At 44.7% G+C, this 24,566-nt stretch overlaps 1 protein-coding gene across 1 annotated transcript in view; it reads right to left on the bottom strand.

Moving 5' to 3' along the window:
* LOC122940056 (gastrula zinc finger protein XlCGF26.1-like) overlaps nt 1-21,454 on the bottom strand; it is a 33,588-nt gene extending 12,134 nt beyond the window's left edge. Inside the window, exons 1-6 of the mRNA XM_044296375.1 lie at nt 21,419-21,454; nt 17,441-17,564; nt 13,784-13,885; nt 13,030-13,153; nt 12,823-12,920; nt 696-807 (exon numbers count right to left, since the gene is read on the bottom strand). Of these exons, the coding sequence (XP_044152310.1) occupies nt 696-807; nt 12,823-12,920; nt 13,030-13,153; nt 13,784-13,885; nt 17,441-17,551 (547 nt within the window). The 5' untranslated portion in view covers nt 17,552-17,564; nt 21,419-21,454. The remainder of the gene's footprint in view (nt 1-695; nt 808-12,822; nt 12,921-13,029; nt 13,154-13,783; nt 13,886-17,440; nt 17,565-21,418) is intronic.
* Between the last annotated feature and the right edge of the window lie 3,112 nt (nt 21,455-24,566).

Here is a 24,566-nt window from a genome sequence, read left to right as displayed (position 1 = left end):
CTTAGACTACATAGAGGTCATTGTGTCGTAGTGGGACACCATTGACTATCATAACAAAAAATGTCACTCGACATTGCTGCAACACATGTCGCAGTGTAGTTGTACCCTTTTGTTGCGCCTCAATGAGTGTGATACACAGAGTATGGGTATGATTACACGGCTAATACCTGCCCCTGTTTCAGCAGTGGAAAAAGGGCATTTCCACTGCTGAAGCCATGTTCAGAACTCCATCAACAGTTTCCGACTCACTTCAATGTAAAAAAAAAAAACTCAACCATGTGTACACTTTGCACAAATGGTGGAGTTTTTCTCAGTAGCCGATTTAAAAAAATGCTTGAGAAGTGACAAGTTACTTCTAAGCAGCAGATTTGACATAGTGGACTTCATAGAAGTCAATGGGGAAGCAGAGAAACCTAAATCTCAAAACTATTCAAAAACTGCCACGAAATTACAAATCTGGCACCAAAAACAGCCTGTTTCCAGCTGCCAATTCTCCTACTGGTTTCTCTGCTGCGGATTTTAGCCATGTGAACATACCCTGAAGTTTGTTGCAGTTTTTGCATTTACACTGGCTGGCATGTATGTTCATGTCCATTCGTATTCATTATGTTTTCACGTCCACTATCCAACTTTATGCCTCAGCAATTTTCCAAGAAGAGCAATTAATGTGGTCCTTTGTATTTAGTGGTACCCACCTGAAATGCTCTCTTTAGGATTTTTTTCTTCATTATGTTGATAATGTCCCCTCTTTACCATCTTTTCTTCTTTCCCCGTAACGTCAGCATTAAGATCAATCAGTTTTTCACCCTGGATGAAATTGTTCCAGTTTGTAAATCAAATATCACAATGCCATGATCAGTGGTTCTTAACAACATTAATTTTATTTATTTTTTGACATTTTTTGTTTATATAATAGGAAATCATACAATTTTCTAATATACACATATTTAAAATTTGGCATTAAACTAGATTTTTGTACTTACCTTAAAAACTGTTTCTCTTCCGTTCATTGGAGGACACAGGCTTGACCATTGGGGTAGAGCTGTTGCCGCTAGGAGGCGGACACTAAGCACACAAAGTGTAAGCTCCTCCCCTTCAGCTATACCCTTCCTACAGGGACTAAGCTAAATCAGTTAAATCGCACTATGTACAAACCCAGAACCACACAGGCCCGAAAAGGCCCCTGAACAAAAGAATGGGTGGGAGCTGTGTCCCCCAATGAACGGAAGAGAAACAGATTTTACGGTAAGTACAAAAATGTAGTTTTCTCATCCGTCTCATTGGTGGACACAGCCTTGAGAATTGGAACAATACAGATCAGTCCCCAAGGGTGGGCATAACAAACAACCCTCCCGTCAATCAGAGAACCGCCGTCTGCAAAACTCTACGCCCCAGAGAAGCGTCAGAAGTCGCAAAGGTGTGCACCCTATAAAAGTTGGAAAAAGTATGCAAAGACGACCAGGTAGCTGCCTTGCACACCTGAAGGGCTGAAGCCCCATGCTGCACCACTCAAGAGGCCCCCACTGCCTGAGCCAAATGAGCTGTCACCCAGAAGGGTAGGACCTGGCCATTAACGCGGTATGCTTCCACAATGGCTAAACAAATCCATCGGCAAATGGAAGACTTCAACGCCGCCAGCCCTCGTCTCAGGCCCTCTGGAATCACGAACAGGGAATCCGTCCGCCGGAAAGATGCAACTGTTCCCGAGGATGAGACGGTCCCGGACAAAATGAAGGGAGAATAATCTCCTCATTTAGATGGAATTCCGACACCACCTTCGGCAGCAAGGACTGCACAGGGTGAAGGACCACCTTATGCTTATGGAGGATCAGGAAAGGTGACCGACGTTGCCTTTTTATGGTGTGTTGCGAGTTCCAATTGCGAAGTGGGTACTGTTCGGGGGGCGTGGCTAGCAGCCGGCATGGACGGTCGCACTTAATCTGAGCTCCAGCTCCCGACCTTAATCCTGAGCCATCCTGAGTGCCATTGCAGCCATTCAACCTGATCCAGAGACATACGGTCGACTGCTCCCTCATAGCTACTGGAGATGGGGCCCAGCAAAGCCCAAGCGGCCGCTGACCGGCTGAAAGAGTTCGCGCGCCAAGAACACCATAATGGCGCCGCGGCAGCCGGCTCACCACGCACGCAGCACACCCGTGGCCAAGCGGCACAACAGGCAGCTGCTGAGGAACCGGAGGCGGCTGATCTCTCCCTGAAGGAGGCTCATGAGCAGCTGATGACAGCGATACTGGCCTGCCAAACGTCCCTTACCACCAAGATAGAGGAGGTACGTGTGGATGTCGGCCTCCTGAGACATGATGTGCAACAACTCAGAGAAAGGGTGCGGGGGACGGAGGAGAGGATCTCTGAGCTGGAGGACCTTACTCGCCCCATTCCTGCTAAAATACAGGCCCTAGAAGGTTCAGTATCCTTATGGCAACAGAAATGTGATGATTTGGAGAACAGGGCCAGGAGAAATAACGTGCGTATTCTGGGCCTACCTGAAAGAACAGAGGGGTGAGATCCTGCGGCTTTCCTGGAGGCCTGGTTCAGGTCGACTTTCCCTGAGGTGTCTTTCTCTATGGCGTATGCAGTGGAGCGGGCCCATAGGGTCCCGGCCCGACCGCCACCACCGGGGGCACCGCCCAGGCCGCTCCTAGCCCGCATCTTAAACTGGAAGGACCGCGACATAATCCTCACCCAAGCAAGAAAGATGCAGACCGTCATGCATGAAAACGCCAAGGTGTCCTTGTTCCCTGATTTCTCCGCCGAGCTTCAGAAGAAACGGGCGACTTTTGTGGTCGTCAAAAAGAGACTCAGGGACATGAACTTACCGTATTCCATGGCCTATCCCACCAGGCTGAGAGTGGTGGATGGAGAGAGATCTCATTTCTTCACGGATCCCAGAGAAGCGGATGAGTGGGCCGCAAGAAAATCGCAGAGATTGCCGCCACCTCCATGAAGTATATTAATGTGCCAGCAATCTGGCTCTCATTTTTGTCCGGACCCGGGCGGTTGATCCGCGTTGGTGGCGATATCCAGCGCGGCGTTTTTTCACTTGCACCGGACCCCTGTTTGCTGCTCTGGACTTGGCGTGAGTTTTGCCGTTTGTATTGTACACTGAAGAATTGCTGCAGGCACGACGTGCATCGTGCTAAGGGAGCTGGTCGGATACCGGCATATTCTTTTTACATCTAGTGATATGCTGGTCCTTGACTATATAGCCACTGAGACATTTTTGCCTGATTTTTGGCGATGTGATATATGTCTTTATGTTGTTTCACAGCATAACTGGTTCAGATTTCAATGTTTGTATTATGTTTTGGCACTGTATGGTATAGCAATGCATGCAGACAGCAGCGTATATGTACTGGGGAAGATGGGGGATTGCAGAGAGTGGGGGAGACGGAGGGAGAATGGCTTTGTGCATAGATCAATGTTGTGGGTCAAATGGCTGCCATAGTGTTGATGTCATGGAATGTGAGGGGACTGGGAGATCCGGGTAAAAGAATATCTGTCTTTGCTCATGTCCGCAGATATAACCCGCACATACTTAGCCTGCAGGAGACCCATCTCACAGCCGAAACTGCGGGGAGGTTACAGAAACCATGGGTACAGTGGTCTGGCCACTCGTTTGGCAGTTCTCACTCTAAGGGAGTGTCGCTAGTAATTAACCGCTCCATTAGATGGGAACCGCACGCAGTTGAGACGGACCCGGATGGCGGGTTTATATTTGTGCATGCACATGTGAATAATGTCCCGTTTGTGATTCTTAACATTTACTGTCCCCCCCCTGCCAATATGTCAGTCCTTCAAACTGCAGCCACGTTTGCAGCCCAGTATCCGCATGCTAGGTTGCTGTGCATAGGGGATTTGAATATGACTATGAACCCACAGATGGATCGTTTCCATGCTAATCCTGCACCCCCGGTTTCTAGTCCGCCCAGCTTATTAGCGGCGTGGATCGGGGAGATGGGATGGTTGGATTTGTGGAGGGAAAAGCACCCAGACTCTACTGAGTACTCCTGTTTTACTCCCTCTTCAGGAGCAATGTCTAGAATTGACTACATGTTTGGTTCCCCTGAAATATACCTTGAGCTGGCAGATATTACGCATGGCCCTCAGAGTGTTTCGGACCATGTGCCTTTGATAGCGAGGTTCAATTCAACACAGGGATGTAGCCCCAGCGCCAGGACGAGAATACACCCATTTTGGCTTACCCTCCTGAAAGAACAAGATAGGATCCCTGATCAATTGCAGGTGTTTCTGGAGGTGCAGGACGCAGACACTAACCCTCTGCTGTTGTGGGATACGCTGAAGGCTTATCTTAGGGGGTGTCTTAAGTCATCCATCTCCTTTATTAAAAGGGACACTAGGAAGAAGGAGGATTCTCTCAATGCATGTGTTAGGGAGGCGGAGGCAAGGTTTGCGTTAGACCCATCTGACGCAAATCGGCAGGATTGGATGCGGAAAGGCAGGATGTATTTGGTTCACCTAAAGGAAAAAAGCAACCGCAAAGTGTTCTTTTACAAACAGCAGGCTTTTGAGATGGGGGACAAGGCAGGGCGAGTACTGGCGCATATTATCCATAAGAATTCCTCAGCTCCGCCAGTTTTGAGGATACGCACCTCGGACGGGGAGATTAGGGATTCTGTGCCAGATATTTTAGCATGCTTCGCTGATTTTTACCAGAGCTTATATCTCACCAGGGTGGAATATACGGAGGTAGACCTAGAGCAGTATCTGAATGAAGTGGAGCACCCGAGTTTATCAATGGCAGATCGCGATAGGTTAGAGGAAGATATCACTGTAGAAGAGATTCAGGAGGCTATTGGTGATCTGGCGAATGGGAAGGCTCCTGGTCCGGATGGCCTGCCTCTAGAAATATACTCCAAGTATGCAGATAAGTTAGTGCCTCAGCTTAAGGTGATGTTTCAGGAAGCCTGGCGAGAGGGCAGATTACCGGACTCCCTTTACGAAGCAACCATAGTGGTACTACTGAAGCCGGACAAGGACCCTTTAGATTGTGCATCCTATCGGTCAATTTCTTTGTTAAACCTAGATTACAAGATTCTGGCAAAGATCTTCGCCAATAGGTTGAACAAAATAATTACTAGTATTATACACAGTGATCAGACGGGGTTTATGCCTGGACGCTCGACCTCTGGTAATATTCGTAGGACCCAAGTTATAGCCCAAATTGGTGTCCATCATGATAGACATTGGGCCCTGGCCTCGTTGGATACGGCTAAGGCCTTTGACTCACTGGAGTGGCCGTTTTTGATGAGGGTCATGGGGAGGTTCGGCTTTGGGCCTAGGTTCATGCAGTGGATCCGGCAAGATCTAATATATTCTGGAGTTAGTATGGGTGGGAGGGAAGACAGAGTAGGCCTCTATGCGGATGACCTCATTCTATTTCTTGATAGACTGGACATCTCTCTACCACGGGCGATCACTATTATAGAAGTGTTTGGGAAGTATTCAGGGCTACTCATTAATTGGTCCAAGTCAGCACTAATGCCTTTGTGGAACTCTGACTGGCCTGATGTCTGTCATAACCTCAAGATAGTGGATCATTTTAAATATTTGGGGGTTTATATTACTAGAGAGCCGAGGGAGGCCTACACTAAAAATATTGCCCCGCTGGAACATGTCTTTTCTGGTAAATTTAAAATTTGGAGAACACTTCCTATATCGATCATGGGAAGAATCAATTTGATAAAGATGATCCTTTTACCTAAGGGGCTATACCTATTGGAACATGCTTGTACTCCAATACCGCGTAGTTTCTTTGACCGTCTTCACTCACTAATGGGTCAGTTCGTTTGGGGCAGGGCTAGACATAAACTTGCCTTGAACACTTTGCAGCGCTCTAATTTGCGGGGTGGTGCAGCGCTGCCAGACTTCCATTTATACTTTCTTGCAGGCCAGTTGAGATTTTTGGCTAACTGGGTGGATGGAAAGCCTCTGTTGAACATGGAATTTTACTTACAACAGTATTTGGGACAGTCGAGTCTATGGCCGGTGCTGGAGGGGGCTGAGTCTGTATCTGGGAAACTGTTGCAGATCCACAAGTTGGCACAGCAGGTCTGGAGAGATGCCAAATTGCGTCAATACCAGGACTGGCCGGATGATATCCCCTTATGGGATAATTCATTATTCCCGCACTTGCAGTCTATAGAAGGCACTCACACTTGGGTGTCTGCAGGTATAACTGCGCTAAGGGACTTGTATAAGGATGGCATTCTCTATTTCTTCTCCCAGGTTCAGGAGAAATTTGGGTTGGAGCGTACTCAATTCTTTAGATATCTGCAGATCAGACATGCCTTGCGCGAGCAATTTAGGGACCGGAACAGGGCCATTTCCTCCTATCCTTTGATCGGAGTCATTAAATCACAGGGACCAAAGGGCATAATCTCAGCTCTGTATACATACCTGCTGGGGTTGCGGATGGCCTCACAGCCCATACTGGCTGAGACTAGATGGAAAGGGAACATTCCCCACCTTACTGCAGAAGAATGGGTGGATGCACTGGAGGCTGTGATTCATGTGTCACCCTCGGTTAACTAATAGGCTCATCCAATTGTTTATGCTGCACCGCAGTTACTTGACTCCTACCAGGCTGCATAAGATGGGGAGAATGTCCCAGCCGGATTGCCTTAGGTGTGCTCATAGCAATGCCGACTTCTGGCATATGATGTGGGAGTGCGGACACATCAGATCATACTGGCGTGATGTGCTTGCAATCTTATCATCCCTAGGAATGGGCCCTATACCTCTGTGTCCCAAGGTTTGTCTGCTGGGTATTTTGGATAATGATGGGTGGACTCACTATAATAAAATACTTCTGAGCGAATCCCTTTTTATGGCCCGCAAAGTGATTGCCATTAAGTGGATGGCAGAGGAATACCCTACAGTAGGCATATGGAAGAAACTTGTCAACCAGATCATACCGTATGAAAAAGTACTTTATGTGAACAGAAAATGTCCTGAGAAATTTCAAAAAGTGTGGGGTCTGTGGTGTGATTCTAACCTGACTACCTCGCCTGGTTCTGCAGTCTCTGTGGATTCTTGAAATGTTGCGCTGGGAATGATATGCGTTTCTCCTGAGTCTCATGGATTGTACTATTTATCAGGAATGTATGCAGGTCCTATATGACAAGTTTAGTGCGGAATGATGTGTTCTGTTGTACCTATGCCAGATATAATTGATGTACCTGTCACTGTATGCTGCATGCAACATATTCTGTATGCGTTTGTCTGTACCGTGTAAGTGCCTTGTTACTCTTTTTCAATAAAACGAGTTTAAAAAAAAAAAGTGGGTACTGTTCACATATACAGGTGCGTTTGTAAACATTGTGAAACTGATGCCAAGTAGTGAGCAATCGGATAACAGGGAGGGGAGAGGACCTTCTGAGATGCAGAAGAATGTGGCTACAGATGCCCAACATTTTCCTCACCAAGGAATAAAGGGGGTACAGAGGACCGAGACAGAAAAACAGACAACTCCACTAAAAAGAAACCATGTAGAGGAAAACGAGGGGAGAGGAAGCACCAGCCCAAACCCCCAAAAAAGCAGGGGGACCTAATGGGGATTTTCAATTTGAGCTCTTATGTTTTGTCAGACCCTGAAAGAGAGGTTTTGGGGAAAGGCCTTAAGTTTGCACCCACTTTGAGGGTTAACAAATTTTAAGGCCTTTCTGGATGTACATAAGTTTATACGAAAATTTTATATTGCTAAATACTGTTTATCCAATCAAGCCCCTTTGAGAAATAGTGAGGAAAATTGTAAGATTGTCCACACACATTTGAAAGAAAGATCTACCTTTAGAAGAGGAGTTTTGAAGGAAATAGGAGCAATAGGCACGAAACGAAGGAGGCAGAACCTGACACAGGAACAGAGAAATGCACCCAAGAATCTAAATGACAATCACAAAATTGGCATAAAGCCAGCAGACAAGGGAGGGTGGGGGGGGGAGTAGTTGTCATGGATGTAGAGAAATATGAGGCATAAATGCTCAGGTTGCTGTCAGATGGGGAGACAGAACCCAACAATTGAGTTTAAAGGGAAACCTGAGCTACTCTTGACTAGAGGTTTTACAGATAAAATTATAAATAAAAAAGAGTTTGAATATTTCAATAATAAGTTCCCAGTGACGGCGGTAATATACTTTTTACCCAAAATAGACAAAAGTCTGACCAACCCCCCTGGCAGACCGATTGTGTCTGGGATAAATTCCCTCACAAGTAGACTAGGAGAATATGTAGACTACTTTCTTCAAAAGTATGTTCCACTGATACCCTCTTACCTGAAGGATTCAGGTAGCGTCTTGGATCTAATTAAAGGGTTTGGTGTTTGCCCTGCTGACATGTGGCTAGCCACAGTTGATGTAACATCCCTATACACCGTGATCCCTAAGGACTTGGGCCTTAGGGCAATAGAAGAAGAGATGAGACAGGACCCGTTGATGACAGAAGAACAGGAGAGGTTTATCCTCGACTGTTTGGACTTTTGCCTCTGTCACAATTATTTTTGGTATAAGAACTATTACTATTTCCAGCGCACTGGGACGGCGATGGGGGCGAAATTCGCCCCTAGTTTCGCTAATATTTTTATGGGGGTTTGGGAAAAAGAGAACATCGGCCCTGTCCTGAATAAAGTAACAGCTTTTGGCGAGCTTATTGTTTGGAAGAGGTTTATTCATGACTGTTTAATTGTTTGGAGGGGAGAGAGACAGGGTCTTCTGGACTTCATAGGTGATCTGAATGTAAATCAGTGGAACCTCTTCTTTACATGTACAGTCAGTAAAAATACTATCAATTTCTTCGACCTAACTATTTTTGTAGAGGATGACCACCTGAAGACTAAAACATTCTTTAAGGAGACCGATGTCAACGGTTATATAGACACCTCTAGCTGTCATTATACTCCCTGGCTTAAAAATATACCAAAGGGGCAATTAAAAAGGGTTCACCGTAATTGTTTAAAGGAAGAAGATTTTAAGACGCAGAGTGAGGCTATCAGTGAGTGGTTTGTGGAAAAGGGATATTATAGAAAGGACCTAGTAAAATGTAGGAAGGAAATAGAAAGAGAAAGTGAAAAAGAGGGAGATTCACTAAAAATAAAAAAAGATTTCCGCTTTTCCTTCTTTACACAATTTTATGTGCATGCCGGGATTATTGGGATAAAAAAGAATTGGTCAACCCTAAAGAACGATCCAGTATTAGGGAAAGATATTCCGGATCAACCAAGTGTGATCTTTAGAAAGGCACGGAGCCTGCGGACCAAATTGGTGCATAGCTCAATACGTTCTGAGGGTGTAAGAAAAGGGAATAAATTCACCTGGTGTGGGTTCTGTCTGCCGTGCCGTAATAGGAAGAAAGAAAAGAGAAAGAGGGATACACAGATTGTGCATTCCAACCAGCAAGATCAGGAACATAAAATAAAAGGGATAAAATATAAATAAAATCTATTAAATAGGATACTATGGTTAATTTCATGGATCCCAATGAAAACTTAGTGTACGAGTGATCGATCACTATGTGAACTCACTTGTTGCTTGGTACAGAGTCCCATAAAGTTGGTATATTATTTATATACTTTGCAGAAAGTCCTTGCTTGCCAATGCTGGCAGTAATCAGTAGCGCATGCAGCCTGTAAATTAAATGTTATACAGTGTTCCGGCTGTTCATACGCACAGCGGCGTCCCGCTGTATTTGCTTTAATAATGCGATCGCTTGGCGAGAATCTGGAGAGGCTTACCCGAGGGTCTTTTAGAGCTGGATGTTGTACTCGCGACTCGGCATACCTGTCTTGATTCCGGTCTCACGAGCTGGTGTCCAGATTTGAATTTTTAAGCGCCAGTGGAGTTTGTTTGTTGCACGCGGTGTCGATGTCTTTCATCACCAGCGTGACAGCAGTTACTCACTTCGGCGGCTCACTGGTAAAAAGATGATTATCCAGACTTCCTCAGTTTTGCAGGGTCTCTCTACTCCATAGGGGGGCTGATACCAGACGCGTTTCGGGGATTTACGAAAATGACCCCTTCCTCAGAACCACTGAGGAAGGGGTCATTTTCGTAAATCCCCGAAACGCGTCTGGTATCAGCCCCCCTATGGAGTAGAGAGACCCTGCAAAACTGAGGAAGTCTGGATAATCATCTTTTTACCAGTGAGCCGCCGAAGTGAGTAACTGCTGTCACGCTGGTGATGAAAGACATCGACACCGCGTGCAACAAACAAACTCCACTGGCGCTTAAAAATTCAAATCTGGACACCAGCTCGTGAGACCGGAATCAAGACAGGTATGCCGAGTCGCGAGTACAACATCCAGCTCTAAAAGACCCTCGGGTAAGCCTCTCCAGATTCTCGCCAAGCGATCGCATTATTAAAGCAAATACAGCGGGACGCCGCTGTGCGTATGAACAGCCGGAACACTGTATAACATTTAATTTACAGGCTGCATGCGCTACTGATTACTGCCAGCATTGGCAAGCAAGGACTTTCTGCAAAGTATATAAATAATATACCAACTTTATGGGACTCTGTACCAAGCAACAAGTGAGTTCACATAGTGATCGATCACTCGTACACTAAGTTTTCATTAGGATCCATGAAATTAACCATAGTATCCTATTTAATAGATTTTATTTATATTTTATCCATTTTATGGTAACTTATAATTTAAGGTCTAATCTTATTGTCTACATTATTATACTTTTAGACCTTTTTTCGTAATTTTATTTTCAAGATCTGCTGTCATTTTAATATCTGCTACTATTTGAGTGCTTTTATTACTAATAGTGTTAATAAAGATCCCTATACTTTTAGAGTGTGCCCCACTTTCATTATTTATTCATTACTTATCACTTTCAGACTGGGTGTTGTCTGTTAAGTGGGTGCACCCCTGTGTGGTTCTCCACCTCATTTTTGTGCGACATTCTCTGTTTCATAAAATAAAAGGGCTTATTACCTGTGAGAGTGTAGGGGTAGTGCCCTTGTGGCCTCCAATATGTGGGCCGAACAATGAGAAAATTGAAAGTAAGGATTCAAGAGCATGTCCGGAACATTAGAAAGGGACTTGAGACGCATAGTGTCTCTATGCACTTTAAAACTAAACATCAGAAAGATCCCAGTGGCCTGTCATTTTTTGGGGTCGAGCTGGTTAAACCACATTAGCGTGAAGGGAATTCCATTGAGCGGATAAATAGGAGGGAGGTTGAATGGATCTATAGGATGGATACGCTACAACCTAAAGGGATGAACGTGGAGTTTGATCTGAAACCTTACCTCACTTGAGAGAACATTCCGTACCGCAATATCCACTGGAGCCGTTCGAGGACCTTTGGCAGTACTGCTAGGGGGCTGTGATTGGCCCGAGTAGATCATGTGGGGTATGACGATTTCTGCAATCCATGAATGAAAGTAGGCGGTCCAAGGGTGTGCATTTGCCTATTGGTTAGAATATGGGTCACGTGGGGAGGGTGGATACTTCTGAATGGTAGAATACTATGTAACTGTTTTTGAGGTAGATTTCCTGTGAATTATGGAATTAGGCGATTTAAAGGAGGTTTTTATGTGATGTCAATTTTATTGAGTTTGTATTTTATGTACCTTAAAAGGGTTTTAACTTTTGTAATGAGCCTTATTGGCTATGACGATTTTATGGAGGTGTGGTGGATCCCCACCTGTGGGTTTATAAGACCGCCCTAAAGTGGGCGGAGGAGATAACCCTGACGAAGCTTTCTGAAGCGAAACCCGGGTCGGGTGATTGTTTTTTTTTACTCTGCTTGTTACCTTCTTTTATCCTGTAAGTACAATAAAACCTTTGCAGTTCAACGCACGTGACTGTGCTTCACTATTTGTGGCCACCTTGATCTTTCACAGAGGTTCACAAAGGAGAGGGGAAAGAGAATCCAAGTGACCTGAATGCTTTCCCATATCCAAGGAAGTCTCTGTGATTTGGAAGGGAGGATCTTTCTATTTACTTTATACTGTATGTTCTGCTCCTCAATACACTACTATTCACCTGTTAGATACCTGGGCAGTTAACTGAAAGCCACGGCTCACATGACTGTACACACGCCATGTTTAGTCCTATCTAGCTCTCCTACGGATGCATTTTGCAGGACTAAAATGGACTGTACCATAAATAGATGTAAATAGATGTAAATTAGAAAATAGTTTGATCTCTTACTGTTTAAAGACATAAATGTAATAATTAAAATCGGAATAGCTCTTTAACTGCCATCATGTTATACTGTGCTCTGGATATTAAAGGGGTTGGCCACTTTCTGGTTACTGTTGACCAATCTGTCTGTAAGATGATTATATGGCACTTACTAATATAGCCTTGGTTAAAATTCTGCTCCATGCGGGCTCTGGCCGTGTGCACCCCGCATCACGGCTGCGGACCCATTCACTTGAATGGATCCGCAATCCGGAAGTTCTGGTGCAGAATGGAAGCACGGAACTCGTGGGGTTTCTCTCTGTACCACAATAAAATAGAACATGATCTATTTTTTTAGCGGTGATGAAGGATCACGGACCCATTAAAGTTGAATGGGTCTGAATCCGTCTGCAGAATCTGCACAGATGTTGCCCGTGTATTGGGGACTGCAAATTGCTGTCCCCAGTGCACGAAATGGCCCACCAATGGCCGCAGGCATGAGCACTTAGTGACAGAGGCATGGCCAGTAGCATGTGTATCCTTAAAACTGCGGTGCACAACTCCTAGAGTACTCTTACCGTAGAGTGATAGAGATATTTGATAATAAAATGATATTGTCAATGAAGAGAATATTTGGTAGGAGATTCATCTACCTGAGAATTCTGTGGGCAATTATGACTTTTCTCTGGATAGTCCTGGAAATACACGAGACTGGGACATCTCTCTGGTGGATTACTCTTATTGGATCTGTCTGTAGGAAAAGCAAACACAGCGACTGAATACATTCTCTGTAAGTGCTAATTTGATTATGAAAGAACGTAGTGTTCTCTGCGTTACAATAAATCAGATTCTCTTCTTACCGGGTAATGTGAAATGCTGGTGGTCCTGCACCATGACATGCTTGTACAGATCCTTGTGTCCTTCTAAATACTCCCACTCCTCCATGGAGAAATGGACAGTGACATCCTGACACCTTATAGGAACCTGACACACAGAATGACACAGTCATCAATCATCCAGACACATTTGGAGGGATTTATAAATCCTTTTGCGTCAAAATTCTAGGTAAAAAAAAGTTGCACATTTTGACAGACCATTTTTGTGCAAAGGTTTATGATTTACTCCTCTCTTGCCACTTTTGGAGAGTGGGTGGGTAAACGGGCATAGGTTTATGCTAGATTTATCAACTGCAATTTCATTTTTAAAACAATTGCAAAAAAGAATGGAATCTTACTCCAGTAGGAGGGCAGCTAAAAAAAACTAGAGAAACTTCTCCAGACTAAAGTTTTTTTATTTATTTTTTATGTGCCAAACTTATCGAACAAAGTGTGACATTTGATATATTTGGCATATACTATGGCAACGCAGGCTTAAGAAAAACGGATTTAAAAAATTCCCTTCATGATAACTCCCCCGCTTCCCCATCCCTTCTGTATAATGCAGGAGTCAGCAACCTCAAGCACTGCAACTGTGGTGAAACTACAACTTCCAGCATGCTCCATTCACATCTATATAGGTTCTTAGAAGAGCCAATAAGGTGTGCATGCTGGGAGTCGTAGTTTCACCACAGCTGGAGTCCCTGGTAAAATATTTCAGCATTTTAGCAGGGCTCACCTCTCTAGTCAGCAGCTCAATGATCCGGTTGGAGAGTTCTAAGATCTTCTGACCATTGTCCTCATTTATCGCTGAGTGATAAGGCACCTCCATGATAGGTAACTTAAACAGAAAGAAGAACAGCGGCTCACCCTCTTGTTATTCTGGATATGGTGCTCTTGTCAATTTGACTCACTCCATCAAAATATTCAATTAACTAAATGTACCTAAGACAGGCACTCTGCATCTGAAACCATTAGAATGTTCCTTATCAAACAATATAAATAAGGGACATTCTAATGTATCGCTTTACTATCTTGCCGCATTGAACAAACCAACAGATTTATTATATTAACAGCCTTACTAAGCGCAAGTAGCGCGGACTATTCATCTTTAAAGGATAACTAAAGATTGCTTTATGCATAATGCTGCTGCAGCAGTAACATAGGCTAAAATAGATTTTTTTGATGAAAACATGACAGTTATCCTTTAAAAACAGAATCTTTGCCTTTTTTTTAACAATTAGAAAGAAGCAAAACTACTATCTATATCCTACCGTAGCAATATACAAATGTGATATGTACCATGGGATGCAACTGTGGCTGTATGCGCAATAGATACCAATCACATACGCATTAGATGGCTGTTGTATGAATTTCTGCTGTTCAACAAATGATCAGTGGATCTACTGCCCATATAACCTACAGTGCGATATTGCCATTGAAGGCGTTATTTTTTATATTATTTTTTTTAATTATTTTTAGTTTTTCATTTGCCTGAGAGCAAGGGGGCATGGCCTGCTGGGTGCCGAGGGTCGGTGTCATTTTGGGGCGGGGCGGGGCTTGTGTTTTCCCCGCCCCCACGCTAGTGACAGAGCAGAGGGAGAGTGGGCTCTGCCCACTTCCAGGATTTGAAGCAACCGGTGGGACGCTGATGGTGACATCGAGGCGTTCATTCTCCCTCTCCTTTGGAGGGTGTTAACAACGGAAGCAAGCAAGCCTCAGGGGGTTGGGGGGGGAGTGTTGGAAAATCTCTCGGTCCAGGGGGTATGGTCACGCAAGGAGCCCTCCCTTCCAATCAATGTTCTGGAGTTGAGGGCGCTTCGGCTCTCTCTGCAACACTGGGCCGACCATCACAGGGCTTGTCCAGTGCGGGTGCAGTCCGACAACTCCGCAGCGGTGGCATACATCAATCACCAGGGCGGCATCCGGAGCCCGACAGTCATGGAGGAGACGGAGCTGATTTTCAGCTGGGTGGAGAAACAGGATTCGGCGCTATCGGCAGTTCACATTCCAGGCGTAGACAACTGGATCGCGTCAGGAGCGTCTCAATCCCAGCGAGTGGGCTCTTCACCCGCAGGTCTTTCAGGACATCTGCGAGAGGTGGGGTCGACCGGATGTGGATCTCATGGCCTCACGGTTCCACAACAAGGTCGAGGTCTTCGTCACATGGTCCAGGGACCCCGATGCACTGGTGATCCCGTGGAGTCGGTTCACGTTTCCTTATGTGTTCCTGTCTCTTCCGCTCATTCCGATGCTTCTTAGAAAGATCAGGTCCGAGGGACTGCCTGTCATTCTCATGGCCCCAGATTGGCCGCACCGGGTGTGGCACGCATCCCTAGTCGCACTTCTCGCCAACGAACCTTGGTGTCTTCCTCTTGCTTTTGCAGGGGCCGATCTTCCACCCATATTTAGAGTCGGTACATTTAACGGCATGGCTGTTGAAGCCGCCATACTAAAGGCTCAGGGTTTTTCGGATGCAGTGGTCCAGACTATGATTCATTCAAGGAACCCGTTGTCTTCCAGAATCTACCACCGGACTTGGAAGTCCTACTTTAGTTGGTGCGAGCGGAGACAGCCGTCTCCTGTTTGTTTTTCTTTACCGCGACTTTTGGCTGTCCTGCAGTCGGGCATGGACTTAGGGCTGGCTGACGGCTCTCTCAAAGGGCAAGGTCGGCTCTCTCCATTCTTTTTCAGCGAAATTTAGCTTCGCTTTCGAAGGTTCTGACTTTTTGCAGGGGGTGGCACATGCTGTGCCCCTCTTCCGTCCTCCATTGGATCCTTGGGATCTTAATCTAGTGCTCAATGCTCTCCAATCTTCTCAGTTTGAGCCTTTGCAGCACGTGTCGCTGTGCTTCCTGTCTTATAAGGTGGCTTTTTTGGTTGCAATTACCTCTATCCGTAGAGTGTCAGAACTCGCGGCTCTGTCATATTGGTCACCCTTCCTGATCCTCCATCAGGATAAGGTGGTCCTTCGCCCTGTGCAGTTCTTCTTGCCGAAAGGTGGTGTCAACATTCCATCTAAAGAGGAGATTATTTTTCCTTCATTTTGTCGGGACCCGTCTCATCCTCGAGAACAGTCGCTCCATACTCTGGATCTGGTACGTGCAGTGCATATCTATCTGTCCCAGATGGCTTCTTTCAGGCGAACGGATTCCCCGATCCTGATTCCAGAGGAGCTGAGACGAGGGCTAGCAGAGTCAAAGACTTCCATTTCCAGATGGATTTGTTTGGCTATTGTGGAAGCGTACCGCATTAAGGACCGGGCCCCGCCCTTCCGGATGACTGCCCATTTGGCTTGGGCAGTGGCAGCCTCTTGGGCAATGCATAATGGGGCTTAGTTATGCACACAGGATGCACACCTTTGCATCTTCTGACGCTTCTTTGGGGCGTAGAGTTTTGCAAACAGCGGTTCTCTGATTGGCAGGGGGGTTGTAGTTAAGCCCACCCCCAGGGACTGCTCTGGAACATCCCATGGTCAATGCCTGTGTCCCCCAATGAGACGGGTGAGAAAACTAGATTTTTATATTTACCGTAAAATCTGTTTCTCTTCCGTTCATTGGGGGACACAGCTCCCACCCAGTTTCTTGTTTATGGGCCTTTTCGGGCCTGTGTGGTTCTGGGTTTGCACATAATGTGATTTTCTTATGTCTGGCTTCTCCTACTGCTTTTGCACTAAACTGATTAGCTTGGTCCCTGCAGGAAGTGATATAGCTGAAGAGAGAGGAGCTTACACTTTGTGTGCTTAGTGTCCGCCTCCTAGCGGCAAGAGCTATACCCATGGTCAATGCCTGTGTCCCCCAATAAATGGAAGAGAAACTGATTTTACGGTGAGTACAAAAATCTAGTTATTTAAAGAGATACCCTCATTGGTCGGTTTCAAATGCATATATATAGCTAATTGCTATATTGGAAGTGGTGAGTCAACTTGACAGAGCACCATTGCCAAACTGACAAGAGTGTGAACTGTTGTATTTACTCAAGCATCCTATATGTACTTTAACCATTGATTTTTTTTTTATTGATTTTTATGAACTGGTTTTATTTATTATGAATGTAGTTGTGAAATATTATTAATTTAGGATATATTCTCTCTGAGTGGTATCAGATGCAGAGTGCCTGTCCTAGGTACATTCACTCCATGCTAGGACCCTGGTTTCTAGGAGTGGGACACTCACCAAATGTCATCTTCACTACTGTGTAATCCTGAGGACACAGACTGAGAAATATCACTATATACATTAGCAGACTGTCTAGGGATACCATTTTTCATGTAGCTGGTTTATTAACAGAGTCATTTGTCATCTGACAATTCCCACAATCCCTCACCTCTCCAGTCATGACTTGACCGTGCGTGTTAGTAATAGGGACAACTGAAGTCAGATTATGTAATCCTCACCTCTCCGGTCAGCTGGTAGATGATTTCCAGAGTGAGGTTTAATATACTCTTGATCATCTCCTTTCTGTCCTTGTCTACCCTTGATGGTTTGTTGAGGTAGACAGCCGTCATCTTGATGCAGAAACTGTGAGGAGACATCAACAGGTAATACCTTGTACTGAAGGAGCAGCAAAACAGGAAAATGATTTCATGATTTTTTTAGCCAGCTGCATATTGAAACATTCAAATGCTTTTTGGCACTTTCTGAAGCTTATCTACACCTACAATTTCAAAGCAGCAATGAGCACAAATAATATTTGTTACAGGTCAGTAAACAGTTTTTCAAACAAAAACAATTCCAATGTGGTTTTTGGGGTTTTTTGTTTTGAGTGTTAACTGTGTCCTAATGATAACATGATGATCTTCCTCCACGGGTTAGTACGATTACACCTATAGCAAATTTACTTTAAAAATAAAACCTTAAAAAAAATTCCTTGCATCAAGGTATTCAGACACCCATAACTATATATTATTATCATATTTTTCAGACTATGCACTTAGGATTTGGAGGAGGAAAATAAGACAAACATTTTCCATCAGACCTCACAGATCAGACCCTCATTAGACCCCCATTCTTCATCAGACCTCAAAATCAGACCCCCAAGCTCCATCAGACTCAGATCAACCCCCCATCAGACTCCCCAGCCTCAGACCAGACCACATAAGCCTCAGATCAGAACCCATTATCCTCAGATCGGACCCCCATCACATGTTAAAAAAATATAAAATAATATTTACCTCACTTGCTGTGGACGGCACTGCCACGCTGCAGATCCAGGACTCAATGCTCCCCACAACGCACTGCTTCTTTCGCTCCGTGCTTGCACTGTGACCTGACATCACACAACGTGGTCAGGACCGAGTGCAGAGCGGGGCCTAGAAAAAGACCAGGGAGGGTGAGCCCAACCAGTACAGCACTGCCCTCACCTCCCTGTGCCTTCTGCATGCTAATGACCCCTTCCATAATGGAAAGGGTAATTGGCATTCGGTCTACTTTTTGGGGGAAAAATGTGCCTTATAGTCTGAAAAGCTGTCTACGGAGATTTGAGCACTTGTTTTTTGAAGATCGAGCTGTAGATTTTATTTGTACCTTTTTGGTACCATATGACCATCTGGTACCAGATGACTTTTGGATCACTGGGGAACAAGGTAATGAAAGAAATGGCGAATTGTACACTTTTATATATTTTTTTCCATTACGGTGTTTATCGTGCAGGAAGATTATTTGTATACATTGGACATTTCTGGACATGGTGATACCAATTACTTTTTTATAGTTTATTTTTATATTTAAAATTACTATAATTTTTAGTCCCCTTGAATATCTGATCGCTTGTACCATAGACTGCAATAAAATATTAAGCAGCCTATGGGATTTTTACTGGCTGTCTGTCAAGCCCTGCCGCAGACATGGCTTAACAAGCAGCTTACTACGACAAAACTGGAAGCCTTCATAAGGCCCTGTGCTGTCCTAGCAACCAATCAGAACCCTGCAATTCTGCCATGGGGCTCTGCTTGGAGGACAGAGGGAGCCCCCTCCATCTCTCTAACTGCTCAGATGCTGCAGTTAATACTGACCACAGCATTTGAGAAGTTAATTGACCGGGATCTGAGTTATCTCTAGTTCCAGGCTGTGTGTCACTTTTATTACACAGACGGCAGCCGCCATCAATGGAGTGGATGCTCCATACTTCCCCTACACATGGTGGTGGAACCTAATGCTTTGGGGGTGTTTTTCAGCCAATGGACCAGGGAACCTAATCACAGTAAACGGCACCATGAAAAAAGAGCAATACATAAGGATTCTCAATGACAACATCAGGCAGTCTACAGAGAAACTTGGCCTTGGGCACCAGTGGACATTTCAGCATGACAATGTACCCAAAACACACAGCAAAAGTGGTGAAGAAATAGTTAGCAGACAACAACATTAACGTTTGGAGTGGCCCAGCCAGAGTCCAGACTTGAATCCAATTGAGAATCTGTGGAGGGAGCTACAGATCAGGGTGATGGCAAGAAGACCCTCCAACCTGAAAGATTTGGAGCTCATTGCTAAAGATGAATGGGCACAAATACCTGTGGAGACATGCAAAAAGCTGGTCTGCAATTATAGGAAGCGTTTGATTGCTGTAATTGCCAATAAAGGCTTTTCTATTGATTATTGAGAAGGGTATGAATAATTTTGGACTGGATACTTTTTGATCAAATGTAAATAAAAGCTGAGAAATGTTTTTTCCCCCACAATAATGCCTCTTGTACATCGTCTTATTATCTTTTGGGAGACACCTATGTCATTTCCCGTCAAAAATTACTTGCTGGTTGAATTAAAGTAACTTTATGTCAAAATTTGCCAGGGGTATGAATAATTATGGGCAGCACTGTATATAATGTCATTGTATAATACTGTTGTGGGGGCTCTGACATTAAAATCTTTTAGTCCTCTTTCTCGGCAGGCCCCTTCTGAGTTTGGGCCCTGTAGCAGTTAAAGTTATGAAGAAAGGCTGGAAGTTGTAAATCAGTGCATAGGAAATCCCAGGAGCTTCTTCAGGGTTGTGTACAGAACACAGTGTACCAGAAAATTAAACAGAGCCGCCCTCACCTGGTGTGCAAAGAAGCAGCTCATCCTGAAACAGGTAAGGGCGGGTTCATATCTGTGTTGGAGGCTCTGTTGCATATTCTGACCAGGAGTGGACTGGCCGTAGACCCTACAGGGAAATTTCCCAGTGGACCAATGCCTAGGAGGGACACCCAAGCCATCCTCACGGCCGTCACCCAGGTTCATAATTATCTGATTCTCTGTTACGCACCTGGCCAAAAGCTGCAGGTTCCCTCCTGAATTCAACTGTATCGACATCCTATGGACAGCGATACAGTTGAATACTGTGGCGCAGGTGGCAGCATTTTGTGCTGTACTATGGTATTTAGTTCAGCAGGGGAGGTATATTGTTCTGCACTATGATATTTCTGGTCTCTGCCTTCATATGTTGGCCCTGCCTAATTATGTTGCCTCCTGTCAATTTGGACCCAGCACTATGGGGCCAGGTTTATGGGGTTTTTTTTGCAATCAGAACTTTTTTACCCATTATAATGAGGTCTGTTCTCTTCAGTTGGTTTCAGTTTTGTGCTAACGCTGGCACTTCCATTATTTTTTTATTCTGCTCCTATAACTAGCACTGATGTGAACGTGGCCTAAAGAGACGTACAGAACATGTAGTACCGCCTGTATTAGAGAGGCGACACCAGGCAGCCAATACATTTACTAAGGGGGGCACTCACACAACTATATGTATTTTGTGGTCCGCAATACGCAGAATACGGATGACATCCATGTTGCTTCTCTTTTTTATGAACCACATTTTGCGGCCAAGAATAGGACATGTGCTCTCTTTTGCGGAAGGGACATATGGATGCTGAAAGGGGACATCCTGTGCTTTTCACGTCCATATGTCCTTCTCACAAACGATACAACATATTCTATATTTGGACGCATAATGCGGTTCATGGACCCATTCCAGTCAATGATCTGCAAAAAAAAAGGAAGCAACACGGACGTCACGCAGACATCTCCGATGTCTCTGTCATTTTTTCACTGACCCAGAGGAAGTGAAAAACTACTGAAGTGTGAACAAACATATTCAAATCAATGGGTACGTGTGCTGTCCCTGAAAATGTGGAACGCACATATCAGTGAAAAATGGAATGTGAACGAGGCCTTAAGCACGTGTTTTACCAGTGAAAAGCCCATCTTCTAGCCAATGACATTCCCCGCAGATCCACATTGTATAGACTCTCATGTTAGGATGGCTCAGGAAATATTATTGTCTGCTGAAAACACATGGGATTAGTGGAGAGATCCTTTACCTAGAAGTCGGGGCAGTAGAAGTGTCCCCTATACCCATCCCCCGTCACCGAGGAGTTATGAGCACACTGATCACTTACCGATAGATAACGTGCCTGTGGGCTATAGGACCTTTGATGATGTCACGATCATGTGATCAGTCACATGTGTGGGAGGAGCAAGGAGCCAGGAGCCAGGAGCCAGGCTCCAGGCGGTGCTGACTTTGTAGTGATGTAACATTGTTGTATGACGAAAAGTGAAACATTTCAATAAAAAAGATGGAAACATAGACCCCCGTCAGTGAGTTGACATTTTGCCCCCTAGTGGTTAGATATTGAATTTGAAGGGGATTTAGCCTGCCCTCTATTGAGTATAAACTACATCCCCTTCTGTAGGTTGACCTGGCAAATCCAATGTGACTTGGAGTAATGTGATTAAAGGGAACCTGTCAGCTACAAGATGCACCATAAACCACAAGCATTACCTTACAGATGTTGTCATCATGTTTCTCAAGATATTTTTTCTTAGATGTCCGATGTGCCAGAAAAAGGACTTTTATTCCCCCGCAGGCCGTATGTAAATGAGGATCTTGAAGTCAAGGCAGCAGCAGCTTTCTCGCTTATAGGGCTTCTGTCACCGGGATTTTGCGCATAGAGCTGGGGACATGGGCTGCTGGATGGCCGCTAGCACATCCGCAATACCCAGTCCCCATAGCTCTGTGTGCGTTTATTGTGTAAAAAACTGTTTTGATCGATATGCAAATGAACCTGATATGAGTCCTGTATCCGGAGATGAGTCCAGCGGAAAGGAGCCCAGCACCGCCCCGCGTCCTCCGAATCTGCTCCTTGCTGGCTGACGTCACAGAGCTGGAGCGGCGAAATCTCGCCATGCGCGAGCTAGCGCATGCGTAATTCGTTCCCTGTGCTGATGCCAGCACAGGGGATGAACATGATGCCGACACTGCGCATGCACTAGCTCACGCATCGCGAGATTTCTGCACTCCAGCTCTGTGATGTCAACCAGCAAAGAGCAGATTCGGAGGACGCGGGGCGGTGCTGGGCTCCTTTCCGCTGGACTCATCTCCGGATACAGGACCCATATCAGGTTCATTTGCATATTGATCAAAACTGTTTTTTAGCACAATAAAAGCACACAGAGCTATGGGGATTGGGTATTGCAGATGTGCTAGTGGCCATCTAGCAGCCCATGTCCCCAGCTCTATGCGCAAAATCCTGGTGATAGGTTTCCTTTAACCACTTCAACCCCGCTAGCTAAAACCCCCTTAATGACCAGGCCACTTTTTACACTTCTGCACTACACTACTTTCACCGTTTATTGCTCGGTCATACAACTTACCACCCAAATGAATTTTACCTCCTTTTCTTCTCACTAATAGAGCTTTTATTTGGTAGTATTTTATTGCTGCTGACATTTTAATTTTTTTTGTTATTAATCGAAATTTAACGATTTTTTTTGCAAAAAAATGACATTTTTCACTTTCAGCTGTAAAATTTTGCAAAAAAAACGACATCCATATATAAATTTTCACTAAATTTATTGTTCTACATGTCTTTGATAAAAAAAAATGTTTGGGCAAAAAAAATAATGGTTTGGGTAAAAGTTATAGCGTTTACAAACTATGGTACAAAAATGTGAATTTCCGCTTTTTGAAGCAGCTCTGACTTTCTGAGCACTTGTCATGATTCCTGAGGTTCTACAATGCCCAGACAGTAGAAAACCCCCACAAATGACCCCATTTCGGAAAGTAGACACCCTAAGGTATTCGCTGAGGGGCATAGTGAGTTCATAGAACTTTTTATTTTTTGTCACAAGTTAGCGGAAAATGATGATTTTTTTAGTTTTTTTTTTCTTACAAAGTCTCATATTCCACTAACTTGCGACAAAAAATAAAAAATTCTAGGAACTCGCCATGCCCCTCACGGAATACCTTGGGGTGTGTTCTTTCCAAAATGGGGTCACTTGTGGCGTAGTTATACTGCCCTGGCAATTTAGAGGCCCATATGTGTGAGAAGTAGTTTGCAATCAAAATCTGTAAAAAATGACCGGTGAAATCCGAAAGGTGCACTTTGGAATGTGGGCCCCTTTGCCCACCTAGGCTGCAAAAAAGTCTCACACATCTGGTATCGCCGTACTCAGGAGAAGTTGGGGAATGTGTTTTGGGGTGTCATTTTACATATAACCATGCTGGGTGAGAGAAATATCTTGGCAAAAGACAACTTTTCCCATTTTTTTTTAATACAAAGTTGGCATTTGACCAAGATATTTATCTCACCCAGCATGGGTATATGTAAAATGACACCCCAAAACACATTCCCCAACTTCTCCTGAGTACGGCGATACCACATGTGTGACACTTTTTTGCAGCCTAGATGCGCAAAGCTGCCCAAATTCCTTTTAGGAGGGCATTTTTAGACATTTGGATCCCAGACTTCTTCTCACGCTTTCGGGCCCCTAAAATGCCAGGGCAGTATAAATACCCCACATGTGACCCCATTTTAGAAAGAAGACACCCCAAGGTATTCCGTGAGGGGCATGGCGAGTTCCTAGAATTTTTTTTTTTTTTTGGCACAAGTTAGCGGAAATTGATTGTTTTTTTGTATTTTCTCACAAAGTCTCCCTTTCCGCTAACTTGGAACAAAAATTTCAATCTTTCATGGACTCAATATGCCCCTCACGGAATACCTTGGGGTGTCTTCTTTCCGAAATGGGGTCACATGTGGGGTATTTATACTGCCCTGGCATTTTAGGGGCCCTAAAGCGTGAGAAGAAGTCTGGAATATAAATGTCTAAAAAATTTTACGCATTTGGATTCCGTGAGGGGTATGGTGAGTTCATGTGAGATTTTATATTTATTGACACAAGTTAGTGGAATATGAGACTTAGTAAGAAAAAATAAATAAAAAAATCCTCTAACTTGGGCCCAAAAAAATGTCTGAATGGAGCCTTACAAGGGGTGATCAATGACAGGGGGGTGATCAGGGAGTCTATATGGGGTGATCACCCCCCTGTCATTGATCACCCCCCTGTAAGGCTCCATTCAGACGTCCGTATGATTTTTTACGGATCCACGGCTACATGGATCAGATCCGCAGAACGCATACGGACGTCTGAATGGAGCCTTACAGGGGGGGGTGATCAATGACAGGGGGGTGATCAGGGAGTCTATATGGGTGATCACCCCCCTGTAAGGCTCTATTCAGACGTCCGTATGTGTTTTGCGGATCCGAT

The sequence above is a fragment of the Bufo gargarizans genome, chromosome 6 (genome assembly GCF_014858855.1).
Source record: "Bufo gargarizans isolate SCDJY-AF-19 chromosome 6, ASM1485885v1, whole genome shotgun sequence".
NCBI lineage: Eukaryota > Metazoa > Chordata > Amphibia > Anura > Bufonidae > Bufo > Bufo gargarizans.
This window is presented reverse-complemented; position numbering and strand designations above follow the sequence as displayed.